We start from the raw sequence: 26,511 nt of genomic DNA, 5'->3' as shown, positions 1-26,511 counted from the left end.
ACTCTGAATAAGGGGTTCGGGGATGTCTTGCCATCTCCATTGATGGCTTTAGAGCTCCTGCAGAGAGCGCTTTATATTCAAACGAAAAGCCTCCTCAACCATTCTGTCCATCTTCTCCATGTATGACACCCAATGCTGCTGCACCTGAAAACACACACAAGTATGGAAGTCAATGGGAAGTTCTTACCATGACAACCGTTGTGCATTGTGCTGATTTTACACCAACAACACTCCTTTAACAAGGTAAATCATTAAATCACAACATCAAAACGTTTCATGCTTTAGTAGTAAAGATTGTAAGACACAACAAACAGAGAGTCCAACCTCTGGGCCATCTAGGTGGAAGGTCCCATACACTCTGGCCATGATTTTGACGATGTCCTGGTGAGCGTTTTGCAGTCGGAGCAGCTGGCTATGCTGATGACTCTGTTGATCCTCCTGGAAATCCAGGTCTCCATAGACCATCTTGCCATCCACATGAACCAAAAGCAGCTCACTGATCTGCTCGCAGAGCTTAGAGGCAGCTAAGTTAGCTGCCTTATACTCATCCACCATTAACTGCACCTGTGGGAAAGATAAGAGATCAAAATCAGAGAAAGCAGAAAAACAAAGAGACAGTGCAAATGTTAATCTCAAAACACACCGCTTAGAAAACTAGAGTGATCTGATCTTTTTCTTTATAACGGTTTTGTGCACAAAGCTTCTCTAAACAGCAATTCAGTGTCAAACACTATGTTCCAGGATCGTTTCCATTAACAAATGTAGTAATGCATATTTCAGACAAAATTGCTTCACATTGTTGTGCTATTACTGGTCTTTTGGTGTTCAAAAAGCCTCTAAGCTATTGTGAAACGATACCTTAGCATTTACATATGGGAATACATGTTTTAGCTGTAGTGAGGAGCAACACACAATTAGTTTTGACTAAAAGCTCTGAGAAGAGTTATAACACAAAGCAACCATTAAAAGCTCAGGTGCTCCTCCAGGCTGTCCCATCTAATGGCCAAATTAATGAGGAAAATTAATTGCATTGCATTGCATTAAAAAAAAAAAAAAAAAAAAAAAGAAAAAAGAAAAAAAAAAACACAGAGTGAGAGAGTGTGGCTGAAAAAGTGGTGCTTGCCAATGCAGAACTTGCCACCGCAATGCTAGGCTGTAAGTATATAAAAAATCTAAACAAAAACAAGAATGAAATACAAAAATGAAACACTAAAAGCAAAGGCAAAACAAAAGCAAAAAGTAAAAACAAGCCAAAAACAAAAATAACAGAAAATAACAGAAAAAAAAAGAAAAAAAGAAAAGAAAAGAAAAGAAAAGAAAAGAAAAGAAAAGAAAAGAAAAGAAAAAAAAGAAAAGAAAAGACAGGAATGTGGTGGGAGAAAGATGGAAAACACATTCAAACAGAGCAGCAGGGGTTTTCCAGCAGGATTTTCCAGCTCATGTCTCCCTCTCTCACCGTTCTACAGAAATAGAGCATCTGATTTCAACCTATCCCAGTGCTTAAAATTAAAGGAGGCAGTTCTTATCCACAAAGCATCAAGCTTTCTCATCCAACAACTCTCTATTCATTCTGTGGAGGGCAGTGATACTGAGAAATTTCTGAGAGTTTGCACAGAGGTTCTCGGAAGCATCTTACATGCCGCATAATCTCACTCTTCCTAGATCCAGCTCGTCTCATGACTTTTTCATGGGATGAAACGTGTCACATGAAATAAGCCTCAAAGGGGAAGATTACTCTACGTGCAGGAGTGTGTAGAACGTATACTTGCATTTCTAAGTGTGTGTGGGTGTGTGTAAACTCAGATGTGTCGTGTTCTCCACACTTCTCCATTACCACTGAAGCTGTTGCCAGCTCTGTTTTGGGCTCGAAGGATGTCTGACATTGACTCTGACGTGAACTCGATCCCCCCCCTCCAGCAAGTGAGAAAGAACCCGGGCATAGTGGCGGCACGAACGAGGCTGGCTGCCTTTCATTGTGAACGCTGGGGCTGTTTATACTGAGAGATGCCTGTGTGGCCTTTATTAAAGTAGATGGGGCATTCTGCTCGCATGCCATTGTGTATGTGTGTGTGCGTGTGTGTCTTTACCACATGGCTAAAGGGCACTGCCAGTGCTTTAATATCATATTGCCTTGTACAATGTACGAGTGATGGACAGCCAGCAGAGGAAGTGAATAGATTTCACAATTGCTCTCCACTGAGTCGCACTTCCATTCTCAGTAAAGCCTGCTGCCTTATTCTTGCATTACAAAAGCAATATCGGCCAGCAAAAGGACACGGCTGTACCAGAACAAAAAAAGAGCAAAGTCTTCTGTTCTTGAATAACCATAGCAAGGGAACAAAATTAACTTTTTTTCTTTTTGCTACACCTGGCGATTGGAGGGTGACTTGAGAAAGTTTACTAGCCATAAATATTTCTTATGTATTCTGCACTAGATTTTACTGAAAAATACACTACTGTTCAAAAAGAGAGAAAAGAAAAGAAATGAATACTCTTAGGCTATGTTCACACTTGGCGTCTTTTTGAAGTTGCCAGTGTCTGTTTCACATTAGAATCCTATTGAGTAAACCGTATAAAAAAAACAAAAAAAGCTTCAGTCCTTTTTAAAATGCCACCACTTTTTCAAGTGTCTTTTCAAGTTAAAAAAAGTTAAACTTAAAAAAAAAATGCCTTACATCAAGCGCCCTTTTGACAGCTGACCAATGACCAAGCGAGTAGGGAGATCCGTTGTAACGACAAGAAAAAATGGAGTAACAAACTGATAATACTAGTCTCGGAGCACAAGGAACATCGTTGTGAATCTACATTTTCTTCCCCGTTAATTTCAAAAGCCAACACAAGAGCCAACTTTTCATGCTATCTTGACATTTCTGCAGCACACTGTGCTAGGCTACTGTTGCAGCTGTTGCTATAGCAACAAAAGACGCTCTCGGCTGTTTTTTGTAACAGACGCTGCTAGCATTTTATTTTTCTAAAAAAGCACACGTCAACTTTTTCTTGCCAAGTATGAACATGGCCTTATTCTGCTGAGATGCATTAAACTTATCAATAGTGACAGTAAACAGACTTACATTGTTTCCAAAAAAAATGACTATTTCACATAAATGCTTTAAAACATTCTGTTCATCAAAGAATCCTAAAAGATCAACGTTTCTACGGTTTCTTTAGAAAGAGTGTAAGTATCTTCTTTCTTTACAGACCCCAAACCTTTGAATGCTAGTATAAATGGGATAAAATGGAATTGCATTAGCTGATTTTATTCTTCATTTTTTCTTTTTGATGAAACTTCCTTTTGAAAGTGTCAGCCAGCTGTTATATTTATTTGTCAGAGCCAGCCCTTTCTTCATCACAATCCCTGCTGGTCTGATTCCCAACAAGTGAGAAAAGATCTAAATCCCTAAAACTAACAATAACTGAATTCCAAACGTTCTTGTCTACACTCAGTGTAAAATTTGTAAACATCTGTCATTCACTATAGATGTCTCCTTTATAAGCTATTAAATAACAAGCTTATATTTGACCTTCCTGGTCTTGTTTAATAAAAAGAGCAACTGACAGATATCTGACCACTAATTCTAGTGCAGCATTTGCTTTCTGTTACAGAGCTCAACAGTAAATAATAATAAATACAAAAAAAAAAAATATATATAAATATTATTGATTGGTTGGGTCTATGGGTCCCAGTGATTTCACGTAATGTAATAAAAATGCATTTCTATGGAGGAGAAACACACAAACACACATTTAAACACACTGCAATAATTATTTCCGTTAAGCAAAACAGTATTTTTTAACAGCAAGGGAGCAATTAAGTGCTGCTGTCATCATTAAACTTCATAAACCTCATAAAGCATATCAATCAAATAGAGCGCAACAGAGAAAGAGAACAAATTTTTCAGAACAATATTCTATTCAACGTTTTGGCAATCATATATTTTGAAACATGCCTGCAACAATCTGAACACGTGAATAAGCGCTCTGTGTTAAAAGAGAAAGATCAGATTGTATTAATGGATTTTCTAAATAGTTTAGTTATAGCCCTAAATTTAAGTGATCTGAAATGTTCTTTTTTAATTAGTCGAGCAAATGCAGCATTTCTGGGATTCCTTAAAAACTAGATGTCTATAATTCTCTTCAATTTTTGGACTCTATGCTGAAGAAATCAGGCTGCCCACACTGGGCTTCATGCCTAGCTAGCTGTCCATCAGCTGTACCAGACAAACCATGCTCCACCAGATATGTTTTTCTGGTGGCAATGCATTAGACCAGCATTGAAATTCATACTGCTCTGATCAGAGCAAATCCTGAAAATTTCCGTCTGCCTGAGGAACACAAGCTTTTCACTCTACCATCTGTTTGGCCACAGTTTTTTGTTGTGCGTATTTGCATGTGTGTCAGAGACTACTGACCTTGTTAGCGTGCACTCTGCAGTCATTGATAAAGACGCTGGATGTTCCTTTTGTGGACCAGTGCAGTTTTGACAGGCCTGGCTGGATTTTCCTATCCAGGAACCGAATTCTCTCAGAAAAGAGACATAGCTCATCCTCGTTAAGAGCCTTAATGATTCTAATTGAGAGTGAACACAAACATATAAGGTTAAGTCCACTGTTGTTTTTTTCCCCCATTTTCATTTTAGGTCTTACGGGCATTGACAAGTTTCTTTCACAGCATTTTTCAAAAACAAGCAAGGCCATTTTAAAAGCATAACAGAACAAGAGGGTGGTAAAAATGGATTAACAAGTCTTAGTGGATGTGCTTTGCCATTTGGGGCAAGTGGCCTGTTTAGCTTGTGTTGGGTTTAAGTGTTTGTTTCCAGCTGGCATGTGTAGAATGCATTAAATGTGGTAACAATACTGACAGAGATGACTCACTCCGTCCCTCTGAGAGTTACAATGAGTCCTCCAGTCTGAAGAGTGTGTGTGTTTGTGTGTGTGTATGCGCTTATGTGAGAGAGGAGGAGGTTATTATTCACTACAGAATGAGGGACATAAGTGTGAATTGTTTTGTTCAGTGGAAGTATGTGTGTGTGTGCATTTAATTCAAGTGCTTTTCTCCAGATTGGATGTGTTAAAGTCTTCAATGGAGATGTGTATATTGAGGCAGATGGAATGTAAATACTCAGTTTGCACTGAAGTGTAAGTGTGTGTAGGTCGAAGAGGTGAAGAATAATATCAATGCATATTAAAGATGTGAAGTTACCTAAGTACACCGTTTAAATTTGTACGTGACTTGCAAGTATGCAACCGTTGTGCTTATGTAAAGTAAAAAAAACACTTCATAATTATATCACATAATAAACAAGTTCTTAGTTTAGTTTATGAAGTTATAAGAAAGTCATAAAAGTTCTATATACTTAATACAAACACAAGGTATAATAGAACAGAATACAAAAAAAATGTAAATGTGAAATTAAATGTTATGTCCTGTTTTAATTATTTTACATAATGTTTGCAAATACAAGCCTAATTTCTCAATCTGTGTTTTTTCAAGCAATAAAAAAATATTACTCTCTCTCTCTCTCTCTCTCTCTCTCTCTCTCTCTCTCTCTCTCTCTCTCTCTCTCTCTCTCTCTCTCTCTCTCTCTCTCTCTCTCTCTCTCTCTCTCTCTCTATATATATATATATATATATATATATATATATATATATATAAAATAATATAATTTAACGCATGTGATTAATAAAAAAATTACTGCATAATGTTTTTAAGTGCAAATTTATTATTTGGAAAGGTTTGACCCTTGAACTTCTTGCTGTCATCCCATGGGTTGTGTCTTTTTGGGTTACTTTTATAATGTACCTGCGGCCACCCAAAGTGTATTTACTAATGTGCATTATGTTAAGACTTTTACACAGCAGAAATAAACAGGAAAACAACCACTATGAGATAATAAACACATGTGTTTTCTCTAGATTTGAATATTTACATAATAATATGCTAATTTGTACAGCCATACAATTAGGCATAAATAGCATATTTTAACAATAGTAAATAGCCAAATTCGACATGTGATCACAAAAGGAAGTTATTCTTATTTTTGTTTAAAATTAGTTTTAAATAAACGTGTACTATTCTCATAATCTCATAATTATTTTATGTAGCATGATGCTAATGTTAGCTGCAGAACAGGTGCGTTTATTCTTAATAAATAATTCTTAATAATACTGCACGTAAGTTTGCAAGAAAATGTTTTCTTGTATTTATTTAGAAGTACTTTTGCTAATGTTTGGTTAAATGTTCACTGGGATGGAAACAATGTGGCTTGGTAAATGTTTTATTGCCAGTAAACAGAATAATAATAATAAAAGAATAATAAGAATTATTAATAAGAATTATTAATAAGAATTTTATACCTAGCGGAGGTGTGAATTGTTCTGTTTCCTTAAACTAGTTTGTTATGCGTTTTTTATTTAAATTTTTTTATTTACAGGTAAACCCTAGTATTTTAAATTCCATGACTGTGATTAACGCAATTTAATTTTTTAATCAACTGACAGCACTGATTATTATTATTAAAAAAAAAAATCTTTTTTATGAACAAAAAGTTCAAGGGAAATTTCGAAAAAGTCAGTCTCTGTCAGCCATACTAACCTGTTATAGTCTCTAACAACTAGGAGGACATTCTCTCTCAGGTTGTGGAGTTCCTCTCTGCGCTGATACACCTCTGTGACATAGTGAGGGATCTCGAAGAGCAGTCTGTCCCAGTAATGAATCTCATTAAACATCTTCAACAGGTTCCTACACACATAAACAGAGTAACACATTGAAAGCCTGTGCATTTTTGTTCACACCAAAATATTCAGCATGTATAAAACATCTTCAGTAATTCATGTATTATGACTACAGAGCATAAATATTAAAGATGAGCACAACCACAAATAATTTAATTATTTGAAAGGGTTTGAATGGGTTGCTTAAGGACATAATAATTAATGGCATTCCAAATGTATTCAACTTCAAGTCTAAAAGAATATTCAGTGTAGCACAGGATGTAATCCATTGCAATCAATTGGATTAATATTATTATTTAATACTATTTATTTCCCTCAGCAGATAAACTGAGAAGTGGATACCTCCTATACTGTCCTCAACATTAAAGCTAAAAAGGTAATGTTTTTTCTGAAGAATAATATATATATAGAAACAAATTTTTTAGAACATGCAGTGCACTGAATCTTTTGCCATAAATCCAGGGACAAAAACATCCCTGGTCAGTAACATAGGCATGTATAATTATACTGACAATTCCAGTGACCACAGTGAGGTACTGGAGGGCCTGTATGCATGTGTGTTTGTGCAATCACGTACTTGTTAAAGTTGATGTCCAGCGGACCTGTCTTCCCTTTACAGCGGATCATGAGTGGCTGGTTGAGACTGCTGAGACATTCTCGGTTCAGACTCTGACTCCAGTCTGTGAAGATCCTCCTCACCTTCTCATCCAGAGTCTGACACAGCTTAGCATAATTCACACGCACTTCCTCTCCACTGCTGACGTGTGGCAGGAAATGAGCACGCCAGAGAACCTAGACAACACATGTGCAAAAAACACATACAAACAGATGGGAAGAGCTCAGAGAGAACAGAGTGAACACACATCTCATCACTTACAAACAAACAAAGTCTTGAAATCTTACGGACTCACACATGCAAGGTCACAAACAATCAAAACAACCGTCAGAGCGCAGCTAAGCTAAACAAACCGAGGGTAAACATAAAAAACAAATGAAGGCTAAACTTCTCTCATGTTAGGAATGTCTCAGGCTATGCAGTAACTATGTAAACATTCTGCAACATCTAATCAGACCATCATTAAGCTCTGCTTTCTGTCTGACTTTTGTTTCTCTGTGGGGCTTTTTGGGATCAATTGTGGGGAAATGCAACATAATCATATCTGTGTCCAATTAAAGCTTATGTCTGCTCTTAATTGCCTTCTTAAAGAAAGCGGAAAATGAATTTAAACACAATGGAAATGGCGATGTGCTTTGTAAGCAAACTGAAGAATGAGAGAAAGATGAGAAGCTAAAGAAAGGGAAACCATGAGAAAGAAATAGAGAGGAAGGGTGAGTGAAATGGAAAGTGACAAAAAAGAATGAGAGAGCGAGTATGTGGCGGCACAGCTGGCTTTAATAGCATTAGGGCCTGTGTGGCTGGATCCTGGCTGGGCTCCAGGGCCTCTACTGGGGCCCCTCACTGGCCTCTTGACACAAGGCTCTGAGCTCAACACAGAGAAGAGCTCATCAATGGAGTTAAGCTATCTTGTGACACCTTCCAAATTTACACTGATGTGGGTTTTGGGTTGGAATCTGATTCATTTGTTCATAAAGCCCTAGAGTTCACCTACTGTACAAAGGGTGAGAAAAAAGGGTACGGCCTAGTCCATGCAGGGATTGGACTGATTAGTCATTATGTGGTCTCCGGACATTCATTCAGTTTCTTTCAGCATCTTTCAGGAACCTGTGATGCTTTGATTTGACTATGGCCGTTTTCACATGACATACTAACATAACATCAGTTTGATGTTAGTATGTTTGACATCTTTATAATGAAAGGGAAACTGGGAAATCTGGGGTGAATTTGTTCTGATTCAGCATTTGTTCTAAAAGATTTCTTCCACTAGGAAAAATGTGACCTTTACAGTGCGATTACATAATGCATAAAGTCATGGACGCTTATCGCAGATCGAGTGCAAGACAAGCACTTGTGGTTAAAAAGCATATACTTTTTTTAGTTTTTAGAAAATGGCCATTTCGCTAGGTGTAGAGCCTTTGAATCTGCAATAAAATTCGAATGTGTTCTTTTCGACTGTAGAAAAAAAAACTTGGGGATGAGGAAATTGTGAAGGCAATTTTAATTCTGGATTGAACTAATCCTAAAAACTTGGTTCATTTGAAGTCAAATACAAAGACAAATATGTCATTTGGTTATTTTAGATTGGGAGTTTGAGAAATGTGAAATAAATAAGTTTAAACACCAAAACAAATTAAATAAGTTTAAATACCAAAATTACTAAAACTGAAAAAATTTACGCTGTGACAAAAGCACATAATATTATTACAATGTTTAAAAAAAACAGTTCTGAATCAATAGAGTAACTCCGATCTTATGGCACATTCACATGGGGCCTTTTGTATCAACACTTGATGGAGGGCATATCTGAATATTGGTGCTAATGCGACCATACAGTGACAACAGCCAATCAACTTTTTCTGGTGTCAATGTAATTGGCTAGCATCTGCACCAGGGTATTTGTAAAAAGTGTAAAAACTGATAACTGCGTGGCGAGCAACACCATTGAGGCAATGTAACAGACCCACAATTCAGTTCAGCAACGTTTGACCTTCCATTGAAAGTAAACGAGAGGCATTGACACTGACACCCCATGTGAATGGGGCATTACAATTTTTTCCTTTAATGTAAATATCACCTCCATGGGTCTTTCTATCCGTGATCGGAGTGCTCGGGTCCAATGTCCCTGTCCTGCGTGTCGAGGCATCTGAGCAGCAGTGAGAGATGACAGTCTGCACATCACCAAATTGACTTCACTCAGCTCAGAACTAAGCAAAGCGTACACATCCACTGTCTTTCTGTCAATGGTCCGCTTGATAGCCTGAGAAAGATACAAAACAGAAATGCTCAGGAAATGTTATCAATTGTGGTGAAATTACTGTAATACGCAGCTTCTCATGGCTTGCCTCTTTAAGTGAATGAACACCTAACAAATTACTGCTATGATTATTATGTTAACTAGCTGTCTTTATACTGTTTGCCAATGCCTTGATATTCTATAAATTATTTATTTTATTTTTATTTTTTTAATTAAATGACATTTTGTATTTGATTTTAGTTGGCACCTTTTGGCTTTTGACTTTTTATTATTCGTTGTAATGCTTTAACTATAATGCATGTAAAATTGTCTAGTCAATGCAGCACTTTGGAATTTGAAAAATTTGAAATTGAAAAGCTGAATGACAGAATGAAAGAAAGAAGACTGAAGGGGAAGGCTGAAGCCAGGGGAGATGACGTGATTAATGTGGTAAACAAATCTTAATGACTTAAAAAGACAGGTGACACAGGTGAGAGAGCAGTGGGTTTATATGTGTGCGTGAGGTCCTGCTTCTGACCTCCTAAGTAAATGAGAGTGAAAAGGAAGTGACATCAGAAATCTGTGTGTAGTCTGTTCTGCTGAAGCCATTTGTATTCACCGTATTTCCTAAGAAGAGTAGCAGTCTGACAGTGTGCAAGGTTTTAAAGGAGGTGATAAAGTGTGTGTGAATTGATGGCTAAGTGTGTGTGAGAAAGACCTCTCGTCCAGACAGGTGCTGAAACACGTCAAGCAGCTGTACTCCTTCCTCCACACAGTTCACAGTCTCGAAGGTCGAAGTGATCAAATTCTGCATCATCACCTCCAGATCTTTCACTTTACCACGGAACCTAAAAACACACACACATGGATAAACAAGAGGCACAAAACAACAAAGAAGTGGGCAGAGCTGTACAGCACGTTCCAAACACAAATCAGTGCCCTCTATTCAAAGGCAGAGTCCAGCACACACACACTCCCAGCCACAAATGGAGGCTGCTATTGATTTGGGTGCTCTCAATATGCTGAGACACTATGAAACACCTGCCCCAGACACAAGCACAGCTGTTTGTCTTGGCAACAACATCCTAACCCTATGACCCGCCTCGGCCCCAATCCATCATGACCATCAGATGCACACGCACTGCTCCCCTTCCCAAGGTCCGTCAGTGCCTTGGGCGGTGGTACGAGGGGATAATGGTCTCTGGAGGCTGATGGGCAGTCCAGGATCCGTCACACAGACGGTCATGATGGTATTCAGATAAGCAGTCAAACTGCCTGCTGTCACAAACAGTTGTGAATGACAATAGGGGCAAGCTGGGCTCAGACTGAAAGGCAAAGTGATCTTCTCCCTGCTGCACATACATTTAGGCAGAATATTCATGAAAAATATCTATATGATCCGAATATGCGGGTCATTATATGCATATTTATGAAGATATGCTAATACGAGATGTATGGAAATTCCCAACAGGCCAGCAGGCCAATAAGCAATCGAGAATGACAAACATTTATAAATATACATGAGAACCAGAAGGACTGACTGCTTCATAGACAGGCTGGCAGTAAGACAGGCACACAATTTGACGCATTTTGCGTGTCACTACACAATAATACTAGATCGCTGCCAGTATAGTAAATGGTGATGTCTAGAGTGCAACAGCTTGAATTGGCACCTTTATTTTACAAATGCCATAGCAACTCAAGCTTATTTTTTCTATCCATATAAAGATCAATTTAATATTTTTTTTAAAGTGTTAAACAACATTCTGGGGTTAGTCTTTTTTATGAAAGAAATTAAGAAACTTTTATTCAGAAAAGACGCATTAAAATTCAAAATGGACAGTAAAGAGATCTGCATATTTTAAAATGAATGCTGTTCTTTCTGACTTAAATTACATTTTAAAATATTAAAATTAAAAATTAATTTTTTTCAAACTATTATTTTTGCTGTATTTTTGACTGAAAAAATGCAGCCTTGGTTAGGATAAATTACTTCTTTCAAACTTTTAAATGCATGTAATGTATTTAATATTACTTATATGGGCATATTTGTTTTTAGATATTCAATTATTATATTATAAAATTACATGTTATCTTAAAAATGCTAATGCATAAAATATTTTAATATACAGCATAAATTACCTTCTCATTTGTTAAAAATATAAGTAGGCTTTTTTTATTAATGGAATGCATTTTTGATTAATATTGATCAAGTCTAACCTAAAGATCACAGCTGACCCTTTCCTGGTTAGTGAACATTTAGAGGTGAGGCACTGATTCCAGAAAATGCAACACTGGTTGCTTCCAGTGTAGACATTGCCTTGGCCATCTGGACATACTGTAGCTCCTTCAGCAATCAAAGCCAGCTATTTCACAGTTCCTCTCTTTTTCTCTGTGCCCTGATCAATTTACAAACACACTGCACCTGCTGTAGTCCTCATGCCAAGAGGGATTTCTGACATCCAGGATGTCCTTAACAGAACGCAGGACCTGCAGGCTGTTGTCAAAGGTTGCCTCTATGTACAGCAATCTCTGAGTGACCTCTGACCCTTGACGTCCTGCAAAGCATGGCAATGGTACCCGCTCACCCTCTTCCCAGCGAGAAAACTGCTGCTGACACTCACACACCTGAAAGAAAGAGAATGTGGTCCAACAGTCTGAAAGCATTTATTGCAAGAAAAAAAAGAATAAAACAAAATAGCTCATAAAATTCAGTCTGACATCCTATGCTTGATATACAACAATTTCTGAACGCTTAACATCTCCTCTAACTAACCATTTGTTGAAAGAGAAAAGGGGTTTCAAGCCGTATTCATAGAAAGTGCCAATAGTATGAGGAACTAGTAGGAGCACACAGCAAAAAATGTGCATGAATAAATATAAAAATGACAAGTGATATAAAAAAACTGCTCTCAGCAAGGACAGGAGTCCTGGGAAATAGGAGAAATGAAAGCAATAAAGACACACAGAGATGTGAATTATTGAGAAATCTGAGAGGATATTCTCTGGATGTGTACTTGAGAAAGTAGGTTTTAAAAATTCAGCATGCATTTGGAAAATTTTTGTGTGTGTGTTTGTTTGCATAATTTTGTAGTGTTTGCTTACCTCTATTAGATCTTTGCATCTCCGCACAAAGGAATCCACCAGAGCAAATATGGTAATCTGGTCAAGCGACCACCCTTGGGAAGAGTATCTAAAAAGACAAAGATAAAGAGTTCAAGAAAAATAGAAAGTGTGAAATTCTTACATCTTCATGCTCATTTTTGTTTCTACAGAGCAGGACTGAAAGGGAAAGCAGAGACAGATGCAGAAGTCTGCTGTGTCACTACTCCCTTGCTAAAGGTTTTCACATTTCACACGCCGCACGAGCAAAACAAAACAACGGCGGTGGCTGGCTGCCATCCAGAGCAGCGAGGGATCAGGTCAGAAATGATCTGTCATAGGCATAATTGCATCCGCCAAAGTTCCATATCAGCCGGCCTGGCGTTCCTCAGATTGCTTTTCACACCTCATTCTTCTACTGATGGAAAGGTAATCCTCACCACCGCTCACAGACAAACACCTTTAGTGGGGCAGAGAGGAAGCCAGGGTCACAGCGAGGGGAAAAGAGAGGGAGAGCAAGAGAGATATATAGAAAAAGAGAGTAAGACTTTAGCGGGATGACTCTGTTACCAGATAGGCGTGATAGTACATGTAAATTGAGTGATTTAGTCAAAGGGACAGACCAAATCCATGGCCTTGTTCTGAGGGATTGCTATCTTGGAACTAGGAACTCTGTCAGACCAGTCCTCATATGAAACCAGACCCCTTAAAAGACTGATTCTCTCTTTCATTTTTGGTTTCCTCACAGTTCAAAGCTGATATCAAGATACAATGGGGCAATGATCATTTAGAACAATCCGCTTTCCAGCGTTTTGCGATTTCTTTTTAAGTGCGGCGCTCCTATATCACCCACATGCCACCAGATAAGTTCTAGGAAGGTCTCCACGCGTAAAACACAAATTCTCTTTTCATCTTTCATACTTTGATTTATGCAAAGAAAAAATTGTAATATTTATTATTAAAGAGGAAAATAACCGCAGCCTGGCGCAATGACTAAATTACGATTTTCGACTTGCACGGAGATCATAGTCGCCAGAGCGGAGGATGAGAGCTTAAATTGAAATGCGGCCCGAGCTTTAATGACTGAGATTCAAAAACACATTGAAATGACGGTGAGCCGCACACCAGCAATCAGTTCTCCTGAATCATTTACAGGACCGCCCGACACAAGCTTCTACACTTTGTCTTTTAAATCCTTAATCACCAGTTAGCCCATGTTATTTCAGAAGGAACGGAGCTACGCTATGCTGCTCAGTTCGCTGCTAAACACTTAATATCGGCATGAATTGTGGTCAGTTTGACAGCTATGCCCTTTAAGCACGGGGATAAACAGCCAATATGAATGTTTTGGCATGTGAAAAAGCGTAAATCCATCCAAATTGGTGTCTAATTAAAGAGGGGCTTATACGAAGAGTAATAATGCTCCAGTAAACGGCTGTCATGCAAAAGAAAGGATGGAAGAGGGCTGGGGGAGGACAACTTTTGTACAACTAGAAGAGGGATTGGGAGGTAGGATAATGGACAAAAAGAGATGAACACGGTTGTTTCGGGAAAAAGAGAGAGAGACAGAGAGAGAGAAAGAGAGTAAGTGATTATGAGAGAGACATGATCCAGTGGTGTAGGTCTCAGAGAAGGTCGTCATTGGGCCCAAAGTGATGAATGCACTGTCTAAACACACAGGAGGACACAGAGGTGAATGTCAGACATAGGCAGTAACACAGATTACAGACGATAAGCTATCTTTATGTTTATTCTCTTACACGCTCTCTGGCTCCAGGGTCACATCCCTTTGAACGAGTTACTGCATACCATGAACCATGATAAAATGCTATTACAACATCCAGCAAGGTTAGAGATGTTGATTTAAACAGTAAGAGAGAGTGGATCAGACTAAGAAGTTAAATGCATATGGAAAATAAGCAAATGAAATCAGAGAAATGCAAACAACTGATTGCTTTTTTTTTACCTAAACAGGCAACTTATTAATTAAAAATGTTTTTTCACTAAAATTCAAATCCCGACCAGACAATATAGAAGGAAGATAGGTGGCAACTTTTAAATTAAATTTAAAAAAGATTTTCTCTCAGTCTGAGGGAAATAAATTTCTTTGGAGTTACATAAAAATATTTTCAGGTGTCCAATATATTTTTACTTCTGTCTGAATTTTTTATGCCTATGAATTCAAAGTAACACCTCGCCTATTTTATCTTTAAGTTGTTAGGTTAAAAGTGAACATGAATGAAAACACTCTCACTGGTAGCTGTCATACAAGATTTCATCATAGCTGTGATGTCAGTGCCAATTTTAACATTATGAAATGCTATAAAATCAAAAGTGTATGATGAAATTGAAAATTTAATCTGTAAAATTAAATGTGTAATGAACATCTAGAGCTAAAGTTAACAGTCTTACACACACACACACACACACACACACAGAGACACACACAATTACATAAAATGGTATAGCACTAAATCGGTGTGACTCATTCACCAGTTAAAATAGTTCTGTTCTGTGCATTTAAATTCATGCACACAACCATAATCTGCATATCTTTCTTTCAGAGCATGACTCCCTGAACAGCTAGTGGCAGTGGTCCCATGGCAATGTTTCCAACCATGACAGATATTTTATGAGGTCATCTGTTTCAGAAGGTCTGAAAGGAAAGGAAACCCAGGTTGACCACAAGGGTTCATACGGGGATAGGGTGCCCTACTAGGGAGCAATCTTTGAAGGTATTGTCTGGAAAATATGACATAATTTGACTATGCATTTAATAAATAAAATTACACTGAGGGAATTAAGGGAAAAGAGAGTGGAGGGGAAAAAGAGCACTTGAATAAAAAGGGTAAAGGGAAAAAGAAGGCAAAGAAAGAGTTTGATATATTATTGATTTTATTACTATATCATTCAAGTTTCAGTATCAACTTTCACTACTTTTTTCTGCATTGTGACGTACATCGAAAAAAAGGAAAAAACAAAATTATAAAAAATAAATAAATAAAATAAAATGGACAGGGACTTATTATTTAAAAAGCTAGTATTGCATCCAAAACATAGCCTTTGATGTTTGATTACAGATCTTAGTATCTTGGCAAATCTGAGCACATAGTTGTGATACTGTTGAGATCTCTACTGAAATTTGGAAAAATGTAACATTAGTTCTTGAGGAAAGACTCCATTTGCTTTCCATTAAATCTCATTATTGTCCAGGAACATCACTTGAGAGGTTATAGAGATGTCATTTGTGTTTTTCTTTCATATGAGAGTGAAAGTGAAAAAAGAGGTGGAGAAGAGAGTGTTCAAGGCAAAAAAAGAGAGACTGAATGATCAAGTGAGCAAAAAAGCCAAAAAAAAAGAGAAAGAGAGGCCACCAGGAGGACAGAGGATAAAGGCCATGCTGCAGCTAACACCACATTAATCAAGTCACAACACATATATAAACATACACATGCACCATGAGGTTGAGAAAACCAGCTTAAGTGATCCCTACTTATACATATGATGCCAGTAAAATAGCTCTGGAGAAAAACACAGGTGACCTTTGATTCATGGCTGTCCAGACTGATACAGTTGATGGCCAGCTTTGATCAATCATTTCTCTGAAAGTATCTGACATGATGCGAGCTGCAAAAGTGCCAGTGATACTTGCTAATTTTCTGTTCCTCCTGTCTACGCAAAGAACAACACAGTGATGGCCAAATACGCTAAAAGGCATTTGTTTGCTGCTTATTACTAATACACACAATGTCTCTAAGACCTTGACCCAGAGCTGAAATCTGAAGTGTGTGCATAATGGTCTTTCTCCTTGAACTGAAAATAGTAAAAGAGCTTTCTTTGCTTAACACCAAACCTCAAGCATCTGGATCCAGCTTTAACACTGGCCATTTATAACGCTGTCTGCTATACACAGTGCATTCACTCTCGCACTCAATACATCGTAAAACAGGGACAATCAAATCCTACCTCGGAGGCCTGCCGTGCCTTAAGTTTTTAGTTGCAGCGCTGTATTGAATTTACTAGTGCAGCAATCGATTCACTTCAAGTGCTGCCATCGGCCCAGGCCGCAGGAGTGCAGGCTATTATTGCTGCAGCTGGCAGGCCATTAATGGTACTGCAACAACAAATGGCTCATAATAACAATACTAGAATGCCCTTCTGTAACGATTCTATTCACAAGTTCTGAAATGTACAGGATTCCTGATGTTCTAATGCATTCAGTAAACATAGTGTCTTTACTGAAGAAAAAAAAAACTATAGATCTCAAGTGGGATTTTTTCTCCCAAATATCAATATAGTAAATAACAGACTATAAAGCAGAACCGCAAATCTGATTATGAATACCCTGGATTTTCTTGCTGCCTCCATCAAATATGACATCAGATCTGCAACTATGCCAGTATTGTCAGTGTTATGAATCACAAAATGTGAAGAAGATGATAAAGAAATTTCAGGCAAAAATAAATATTCACTCATCATTTGCACTTCATTATGTTTTTGGCTTTTTTGTCCAGGTTTGTTGAAGGTCTATCAGGATCCAGAGTTGTTTTGAATCCCATTGACTTTAATTGCATGTTCAAAAATATTCTTCAAAATATCTTTTCACACAAGAATTTGCATGGCTGTTTTTAGTTTAATTCATCTACTTAATTAAATTTGATTGATTGTCACCAAATTTTATGTGAAACAAAAAAACAAAGCAACCATAATTAACCATAAGGGAAAATGGGACTGAAGTCAGGTGGGCCTGTTTTAATTTTTAAATGGTAAATTGTAACAGAACAGCTGCATTGAGATGCATACTTGTGTTCCTTAAAGTTGGTAGGAATAATTAAACAAAAATATTCAATAGTTAAGCAATTTTACATTTTGTACATCTGGTAATTCTCTCCATCTACAGTCAGAATCATTGTACAGCATTGTTGAGAGAAGTGGAACACAGTTTTTTTGTGCTGCCTGAATACTGGCTGTATTCTGGAGGATGAGGTCAGATACTCGACTGAAAGATCGGCGATCTCTTTGTCTGCAGGGCAAAACAAACTCTTTGGTTTTATCACAACCAATGAAGCCAACAGTCATAAACGACCAGCAGGCCCACAACACTAAAAATATGATACAATCCAAAAAATCTGCAGGGTTGGGGTGAAAGCAAGAGACCTTAGGGTGTAACCCACTAAGAACATTGTGTTGTGTTTGGTTGACCGCACATTATTTTCCACAAAATACCTCTGGAGCCCCATGCTGTTTTTAAAAAGCCACAATTGAATGGCTGTGTCCTGTAGGGAAGACTTGCTTAGGAAATAAATGTTTCTTCTTTACAGAGTATCCCTCCCACTGAATCTGTTACATTCAGCTTCAACAATACAGCATTTGCTACACTGTTAACATCTTTCAAAATCACAGCCGCTATGAGTTATGCCACAGTTTACGGCGGAATGCTACGAAGCAGACGCCACATTCTGCTGGGACATGATGAAACAGTATTGCAAAGTTTCACCACACCTAAAGAAGAAGCGGCAACCTAAACCTAAGTGCAATAAAAAACTCCGGGAGATGACTCTGAGAGAGCTCCTTTCAAATGGATGCTGCAGTGTTCAGCCTCTGTCATTTGGTGGTAAGTTGCCATCACTTTGAAGAAGAAACTCTGTCATCGCACCGTAAAATGCTGTTCTTTTTAGAAGGAGGGCTGCAATCACAGTACAGCTTTGGCACTCTCATTTAGCAGCGGTATCATTTCCATTGCGAAAGGGAGAGAGCGCGAGTGCAAGAATTGTGTGGAGAAGCTAAGATGACTGGGTGGGTAAGGCAGAGCCAGTGATGGTGGAAATGACAGGGAGAGGAAGGGCCATAAAGCTGAAAGACAGAGAGGAGGACGGGCAGTAAATAATATAGGCTTAAAGCATGCTCTCTATTAGCCGCTGTATAGAAAGGAAGGCCAGGCGCTGAAAACTATCTGCGTACAGCTGAACTAGAAGAGACCAAACACTTAGCTTTGAAACAGCATTCGGACTCATATTATTATTAATGAATATTTTAATGTTCATAATAATAATAAGAAGAATTGATTCTTAATCACCAAATCAATAGCCTATTTTAAATGTGATATTGAATACTGGAACAATAGGTGTTTTGCCATCACGTTAATAAATTTCATTTTATAAAAAATTTAAATGGAAAAAAGTTCTTTTAAATTAGAATTTCACTTTTTTATTTCAAATAAATGCAGCCTTGGTTAGCATAGAATACTTCTTTCACAAAATATTAAATTAGCTTTCAAATTTGGGAACCATATTTTTGCAGTACAATAATTCTAAGATAAATTCATCTCCATGTAGTTAACAGTAGAAACCACAGACATGCTAAAGATAAAAAGTAATGGTAATGTCATAATCACTTATAAAAAGTAACAATATTAGTAGTAGTAGTGGTAATATTTAGATTAGTATTTGGTATAGTAGTTGTAACAGCAGCGACAGCAGCAAAATGGCAGCTGCAGTGATAATACCAGGTTTAGCAGTTGCAGTACTACTTAATAGCAGTTCTGGCAGAAGTGGTAGAAGCGGTAACAGTAGTGGCAGTGCTGATATGAAACAGTAAGGCACCCAGATGAGTGTAAGCAGAGATAAATCACTGAAGAAGCTTAATTATATTTGAAATGATACGGCACTCCATATGTCACTGCTGACCGTAGTCACTCTCAGAGTTATGGCGTGTAAAGTGGATAGGTGCTGCTGTAATACAGTGCAATCACAGTGCAGTTCTAAGTGGTGTGTTCCTGTGCTGTAGGGAACAGAACAGAACTCAGAGAGAGAGAGACAGAAATGATGTTTGAAGGCCACAGTACTTGTGGTGGAGCTGTGAGGTGTGCAGGTAGAGCTCTTTCCAGGACAGGCAGCACTGGATACAGTCATTCAGAATCTTCTTGCTTGAGATCACGTAACCCTGGAAGATCCTGTCCAGAGAAATCTCCCGACAGCACAGACGGATGATCTCATTACTAATCTGGAAAAAACCAACAACACAATGTATAGATATGTAAATAAACCACCCAATGATCCAAGTATGAATCTGTCTTTATGTCTGTATCTACTGAATGTCAGGATGTTGAGCCTCGTAACTGAGGATTTGCACTTGAATGTTTGATGAGAGAACCGCATTGACTGCACCAGAGCAAGCACAGACAGGTATGTGCCGTAATGTGCTCCGCATTCAGGTGTAGATTAACCTTGAGTACAGACTTTGCTATGAATCAGACAGGATTTGCTCCTGTAAAAACCCTGGCTTTTGTGCCTGGTGTCATTCAAACCTATGAGCATAACAAAAACAGAGATTGTGGTAAAGAAACAAGCAAAAAAGGAAAGAAAAGAAGCTAACATAGATGGAAGAGAGAAAGAGAGCAGAAGAAAGTGTAATTATCGCTTATGATGTATATAGTAGAGGATGTGAAACGACAGATTCCCATTCATTCTCAACTTCACCCGACAAATGAACCCCATACAGCACTGAAACAAATATGAGAGAGAGAGTGAGAAAAAAAAAAAAAGAAATAAAGAAAGTAGTACATGCATGTGTATATCTGAGGAAAAGGGGGAAAATGTGTATGTGGAAGAAAGATACAGAAAAAATGTGTATGTGTGAGTGTGTGTTTGTGCCATGCTGCAGTAATGTGTACTACACGCTGATTACAGTGCCAGGCAAATTCCTGTTTTAATGAAGGAGGCACAAAACAAGAGGAAATTAAATTGATATGTAAATGACTCAAAATTCTCATTTAAGCAAAAGGTTAAGAGAGCCACAGAATTAAACAGCTTATGAGTTCATAATATATTTATTTTTTTTATTCCTCTCTGTACGAAGAGAAAAAAAGAACCTTCTGTAAATGAAGACAACACATGTCCCAACGTCTGCATCTCAAGAGATTTCTAAGGCCTTGTTCAATCAGAGACGTTTCTTCCATTTCTGTCACAGCAGCTCTTGAAAATCAGCAGAGAAGCGTATCTTAACTTTGGCGCAGGGGAAAAAAAATGAGTCGCCGGCTTTCTTTGGGGAGCTGAGAGTAGGGTTAGGTGGACGTAGGAGGTAAGAATAGATGACAGGCGCTGAGCTTTAAGAAACCCCGGCAGATGGTGTTTCATATCAGGGAATAGACGGTGGGAAGCAGACAGCTTATAGAGCCGTGAATCCCATGTACAAAATAACAATGAGCACATCAGTCTCAAAATGCCGGCACAATTATCACAAATTATTCTTTTGAAGGCCTTATGCATTTGAACTCTTTCTTTACCTCTTTTTTTTCTCTTGGTATTAAACCGAAAAGCACACAGGAGTCCAAAGCCCATGGCCCCTAGCGCTGGCTGATTGGAAAATGATATTAAATCCAATGTAGGCTCTACCAGCTCAGAGAAATAGGACGGGGGGAAAAAACAAACCAAAAACAAATAAAAGAATGCTAAACCCCTGAGGGAGAGACAAGGGAAGGTGGTCGTGCACACATACAAATCCACACACAAACACACATCGTGACTCAAATGCCCTCTGATTGGAAATTATTAGCTGGAAACCTCTGACTGGAAACTGAATCAAGAAAGCAAGTTCTGCTTCATGTCTTTTCTACCTCGGCTCTTTCTCTCCTTCCTCACTGCAAGCACAATAAAATGCTTCCCTGCTGAAATAATCAGGTTTCTTATGTTATTTTACGTCTTAGAGGGGGAGGAACCCACTGAAAAATTGTGCAAATACCGGGGCCCATTTCACCTTCATTAAACACAGCACTGCTAACAGGCTACTGCATGCAGCCAATGACAACAAAGCGCTGGGTGGACTTTACAGACCATTTAGATGTATTTGTTTATGGGTGTTGATAGAAATCACCATTAAACTCTGATTTTAGAACAGTTTCCTCAATTTATTGTAAAATGTTTCACTTCAAATTTGGTCAGGGAAGTTGATCCCCCATCAGTCCTATAGGACCGTGTGCCAAATCTGTGAACCAAGTACAAGATTCAAGTCAGTGAGCATTAATGGACCTTAGCGGGTGATTTATTCATGGCGTGGTGGAACTGCCATGAGAAAAATGGCAATGTTATTTCATAGAATACCAGTAAAAACACAAAAATCTCCACAGTGTGATATCAGTTGTAGAAATCTTTAACTCAGGCAAATATAAATTCAGTTTTCCAACAGAAAAAAAAATGCATGTAAACTGATGAAGGCTCATTTTCATTGCAGGAGAAGAGAACTTTCTTTCACATAATCTAAGCCATTTTCATAGCACAAGCACTGACCTAACACAATAGAACTTTTCACATTAGATAGTCTGTGTATCTGACAAGGTAAAAACAATGTGCAGAGAGCTCACTTGACTGAACCGCAGGTATTTGGCCGGGGTAAGTGCGTGTAAAGAATTACAGTGTTGTGGATGAACAGAAGTACTTTTCTGGCAGACTAAAAGAACAACTCTAGATATATCTGTTTTTGGGTTGATGGGTAGTGTTGCAATGACCAGCAGAGCTTGTGTTAAAAATTTAATTTACTCCATAATGAAAATTCTATATATTTTTTTACTTACCGTTGTTCTAAACCTATATACATTTCTTTCTTCTGTAGAATACAATACATTTTCTAAATAATATTTTAAATGTCAAAGGGCTTTGAAACAATATTGTTCTGTGTCAGCTGCAACACACTGATCTTTTCTTTTAAATCAAAGCATAAATACACACAGAAGACATATCCTTGTGACGAGGCTAAAGAAGAGCGTACGCTATTTGCATGCAGCAATACTTTTTCAAAATGGCACTTCAGTGACGCTACAGTGCCAATTTTGGTGAATAAAGTCATTATTTTTGTTTTCTTTCCAAACAAAAAGTATTCTTGCTTCATAACATTACGGTTGAACCAGTGATGGCAGACGGACTAATCTGACGTTAGCCAATCCAACATATTTTTCTATACTTTAACAGTGGTATTTACTTGGCAGTCAATGGAACAGTCTCCTGATTTTCATCCAAAATATCTTAAATTGGTTTTCGAAGACAACCAGCTTGTACGGGTTTTGAACGACATGGGGGTAAGTGATTAATAAAATTTTATTTTTGGGGTGGAGTAACCATACATGAATCAATATTTTATCGTGTTTTTTGTGCTCCACAGAAAAGAGAAAGTCGTACAGGTTTGAAATGACACAAAGGTAAATGATAACATAATTTCATTGTCGGGTGAACTATACCTTCAAGTTTGAACAAAAGGGAAACAAACAGGAAGATTGTCTAGGCTTGAACTCATTCAGCGCATGCAGATCAAAGGTGCAAATGTGACCTCAGAGAATAAAAATGACCCTCTGGAAAACAATTACTAATTGAATGTGGGCATTTCAGCATGTGCGCACAACCTCACTCCTCAGGAAACAATTAGACCAAATGTTTTCTTAGCAGTCCGATTTGCCTTGACATGTTTTCAAAGAAGAGAATGAAAGTGAGGAAAAAAGAAAAATGAAACAGACAAAAAAGAGAGGGAAACAAAGTGGCAGTGGTACTATGTGATTCCAGCAGAGGAAGGGTCAGAGCGTAATTACAGAAGGTTAAACGGTTTCCCTGATGCTCTCAAGGAGCCAGGGATGGAAATGAAAAGCAAGTGAAGCGATGCGAGCGGGTGGCGTAGAGACGCAAGGCCCCGCTCCTCTGATCTGAAGAACACGTGTTACATGTGCTACACCACTGTGGCTGATGGCTTATCTATGTGGCGGAGCCCAAAGCAATCTGAACTTTGATATACAGGAAGTAGTGGAGGGGGGGTGTGGGATCTAGGCAGCAGGTACTGGTATGACAGTACAGGTCTGTGTGAGTGGATTGAGGGAAAACCTCTGAGCATGAGAGCTTAGCTGATTCATAGAAAATTATGCATGAAGTGATTGATCTGTAAGCCTAGACAAAAGGTTGTGCATAACAATAAAAAGGTGTAGTGGATCAATCTTCATTGTCGGAGCACTGAAAATCAATTCACTCGATGATATCATAAAGTGGTAACCTATCATATAACATATTGCTTTACTCAATCATTCTGTACAGGGAATTTGCATTCCTAGAATATACATACAATGTAATACTACTAAAAAAGCATTTTAGCATTATCACATGAGCAATTGTGAGCTTTTAATTTTACTTTTAATACAATAAACAACAACTTAATATTGAGTAACATCTGAGAAAATATTGCCAATGACTGCCAGTTAATCATGTACAATTAGTCATGTGTTGTGTGTCTCTGAGCAAAAACACAAAGCATTTCTGAATTAAAATGAGTTACCTTGCATAATAGAGCAGTGATCCTGTCTCGGGTGTTGTAGTAGCTGGAATTGACCCATATCACACGGATGAGGTTAAGGATGTGAGTGAGTTTGGGTGCAATCTCACAAGGTTTAAGCTGAGCAAGCTCCTCACATGGCTCTTTCAGTAGGGACAAGAAGGAGACATTTGACTGAGCCTGCAAAGTACTTTCCTGGAGAAAAAAAATCAATGTTACTTCAATGATGGAAAATAGAACAAGATATAGAATGATTGACAGAATGATGCATAGCTGGATAGCTACATAGAGATAGATAGATAGATAGATAGATAGATAGATAGATAGATAGATAGATAGATAGATAGATAGATAGATAGATAGATAGATAGACAAACAGACAGACAGACAGACAGACAGACAGACAGACAGACAGACAGATAGATAGATAGATAGATAGATAAAATAAACATTCTTGTGATTTGTTATAAGAAAATTTAGATAAGCATCCTTGTACTGTAACATACAGGATTTGATAAGCATGATTCTCCCAAATTTAGCACTACCTAAACCAGGTCAAATAATTGAGAACAGCACCTTTACATTGTCCTGATTTCACTCATCTAAAATCAGTATGGCACAGTTAAGGTCAACTTCAGTGACATCCGAATAAGCTTAAAAGGTTTTACCCCAGTGGGACTTGTTCTTGGATCAACACCCTTTGTTGACTGGTGCCTTACACAACAGTGGCTGTTACGGGGCAGTGATCATGCACACAGCTGACTCCACAACATCACTATTACAAGCAGCAATGGGTGCCCCTGAAGGTCAAATAGGCCTGATGTTTAATTATTTCACTCTGGTCACATTGATTTTTTTAGAGGCTTCGGAAATTGTATAAAATGAAGGACGGCACTTGCTGCTGCCTTGCAGTTTTGCGCAGTATTAAGCTGGAGGCATAACAATCAGAAAAAAGGACACGTGTCCTCCACACTGATGCAGGACTAGCCTCCTCTGTCTAAACCCCAATCTTGAGTCATTATAAGAACAACCATAAACTGATCCAAAATCAGTGTTAAGGGGCAACGAGGGTGTGACACTAAGCGCTGAAGTAGAGCTGACAGACATGCTCCATCTCCCGTTGAAATGAGAAGCCGGGCCAACTCGTAATAGCGAAGCCCGAATGTGAGACGGCCTCATTTCCGAGGGGTGAGGAGAAGCCGTTCAGAAGCCGCATATAAATCATCAACAGCCAGAGAATGTTCTTGTTCAGCCCATTACCCCTCAGCTCAATTCCTACCATGTAGCCCCACACATATTTTCACACACCCCTGGACACACACACACACACATGTAGATGTACATATTCAGCTGTACCTGGATCTGCTTGGCTAGTTTACAGAAGGGTGGGATGTAGGTTGATGCGTAGAGCTGCAGAATCGCTTGTATATGACAGACTCCAGGTTTCTGCAGCTGTTTACTAATGCTGTCCAGATCAGCACAGCGGCTCTTCCAGAAAGAGATCTCTTCCAGGAGGCCTGAGGTGTCTCCTATGTCGCTCACAGGTTGAGTGCTCAGCACTGCTTTTATTTGACGTGTCCAGTGGATCATCACCACTGGCGGACAGATAGAGAGAAAAGGGTTTGTGAGGAGCTGCACTGTATTTGATCAAACCAGAAATTTTACGAAGAAACTTTGGCAACAGAATCCAGCAGAAAGTTTTATTTAAATGTCCATCATTCACAAAGTTCTACACACCCTTGCATAACATTTCATTAATTACTATATGTAGGCAAATTGAAATGCTTTTAGCAACTAATAAGGTTGTAGTCCTCTTCATCCAGTATTTGACTATTAAAATCCATGCTACTTAAAAACCAAGAATGATCAAAAGTGTGTATTCCATCCCAAAATGGAGTGAGATGAATACGGTTGTGGATTGAATCTAACTTTAGAGGCGGCTTTTTGAGGACATGGATGCTGAAGGTCAAGTTCACCCTCAAGAGCATCTTATCACATCCCATTGGTAATGGTTGTTTTTACATCTACTGCTATTTGGCATTTTGGCCGTGACCAGCATTAAATTACTGTTAAAGGGATAGATCACCCAAAAATAAAAATTCTGTTATTAATTACTCACTCTCATGTCATTTCAAAACTTTTAGACCTTCATTCATCTTTGGAACACAAATTAAGATATTTTAGGAGATATGGGAGATTTCTGACCCTCCATAGAAAGTAATAGAACAAGCACATTCAAGGCCCAAAAAGTATTAAGGACATCATTAAAATAGCAATGAGTAGGTCAAATGTAATTTGACAAAGCTATGAGAATATTTGTGCACAAAGGGAAAAAAAGACTTTATTTAATAATTCTCCTCTATCATGTCATAGAATTTTGTTATATTATTTTTGATTGTTCAGTTGTTATTTTTGTTTTAGTGCAAATATAAACACTTATTATAGGTGTACTGTAGTGATTCAGGACAAGCCAGATTAATCCATGGAAGATGGATTAATGGTGTATTTGCTTAGTATGTAAATTT

General features: G+C 38.1%; 1 protein-coding gene across 1 annotated transcript in view; it reads right to left on the bottom strand.

Moving 5' to 3' along the window:
• Nucleotides 1-48: 48 nt before the first annotated feature.
• The window catches only part of LOC122347903 (dynein axonemal heavy chain 2-like), a 32,634-nt gene continuing 6,171 nt past the window's right edge, over nt 49-26,511 (bottom strand). Inside the window, exons 6-17 of the mRNA XM_043243160.1 lie at nt 25,343-25,581; nt 23,990-24,181; nt 19,530-19,687; nt 12,689-12,776; nt 12,009-12,211; nt 10,302-10,431; nt 9,425-9,607; nt 7,309-7,523; nt 6,592-6,738; nt 4,410-4,566; nt 325-564; nt 49-144 (exon numbers count right to left, since the gene is read on the bottom strand). Coding sequence (XP_043099095.1) covers nt 49-144; nt 325-564; nt 4,410-4,566; nt 6,592-6,738; nt 7,309-7,523; nt 9,425-9,607; nt 10,302-10,431; nt 12,009-12,211; nt 12,689-12,776; nt 19,530-19,687; nt 23,990-24,181; nt 25,343-25,581 — 2,048 coding nt within the window. The remainder of the gene's footprint in view (nt 145-324; nt 565-4,409; nt 4,567-6,591; nt 6,739-7,308; nt 7,524-9,424; nt 9,608-10,301; nt 10,432-12,008; nt 12,212-12,688; nt 12,777-19,529; nt 19,688-23,989; nt 24,182-25,342; nt 25,582-26,511) is intronic.

The sequence above is a fragment of the Puntigrus tetrazona genome, chromosome 7, assembly GCF_018831695.1.
Source record: "Puntigrus tetrazona isolate hp1 chromosome 7, ASM1883169v1, whole genome shotgun sequence".
In the NCBI taxonomy this organism is placed as follows: Eukaryota; Metazoa; Chordata; class Actinopteri; order Cypriniformes; family Cyprinidae; genus Puntigrus; species Puntigrus tetrazona.
Note: the sequence above shows the minus strand (reverse complement) of the source record. Positions and strands in the feature narration are given on the sequence as shown.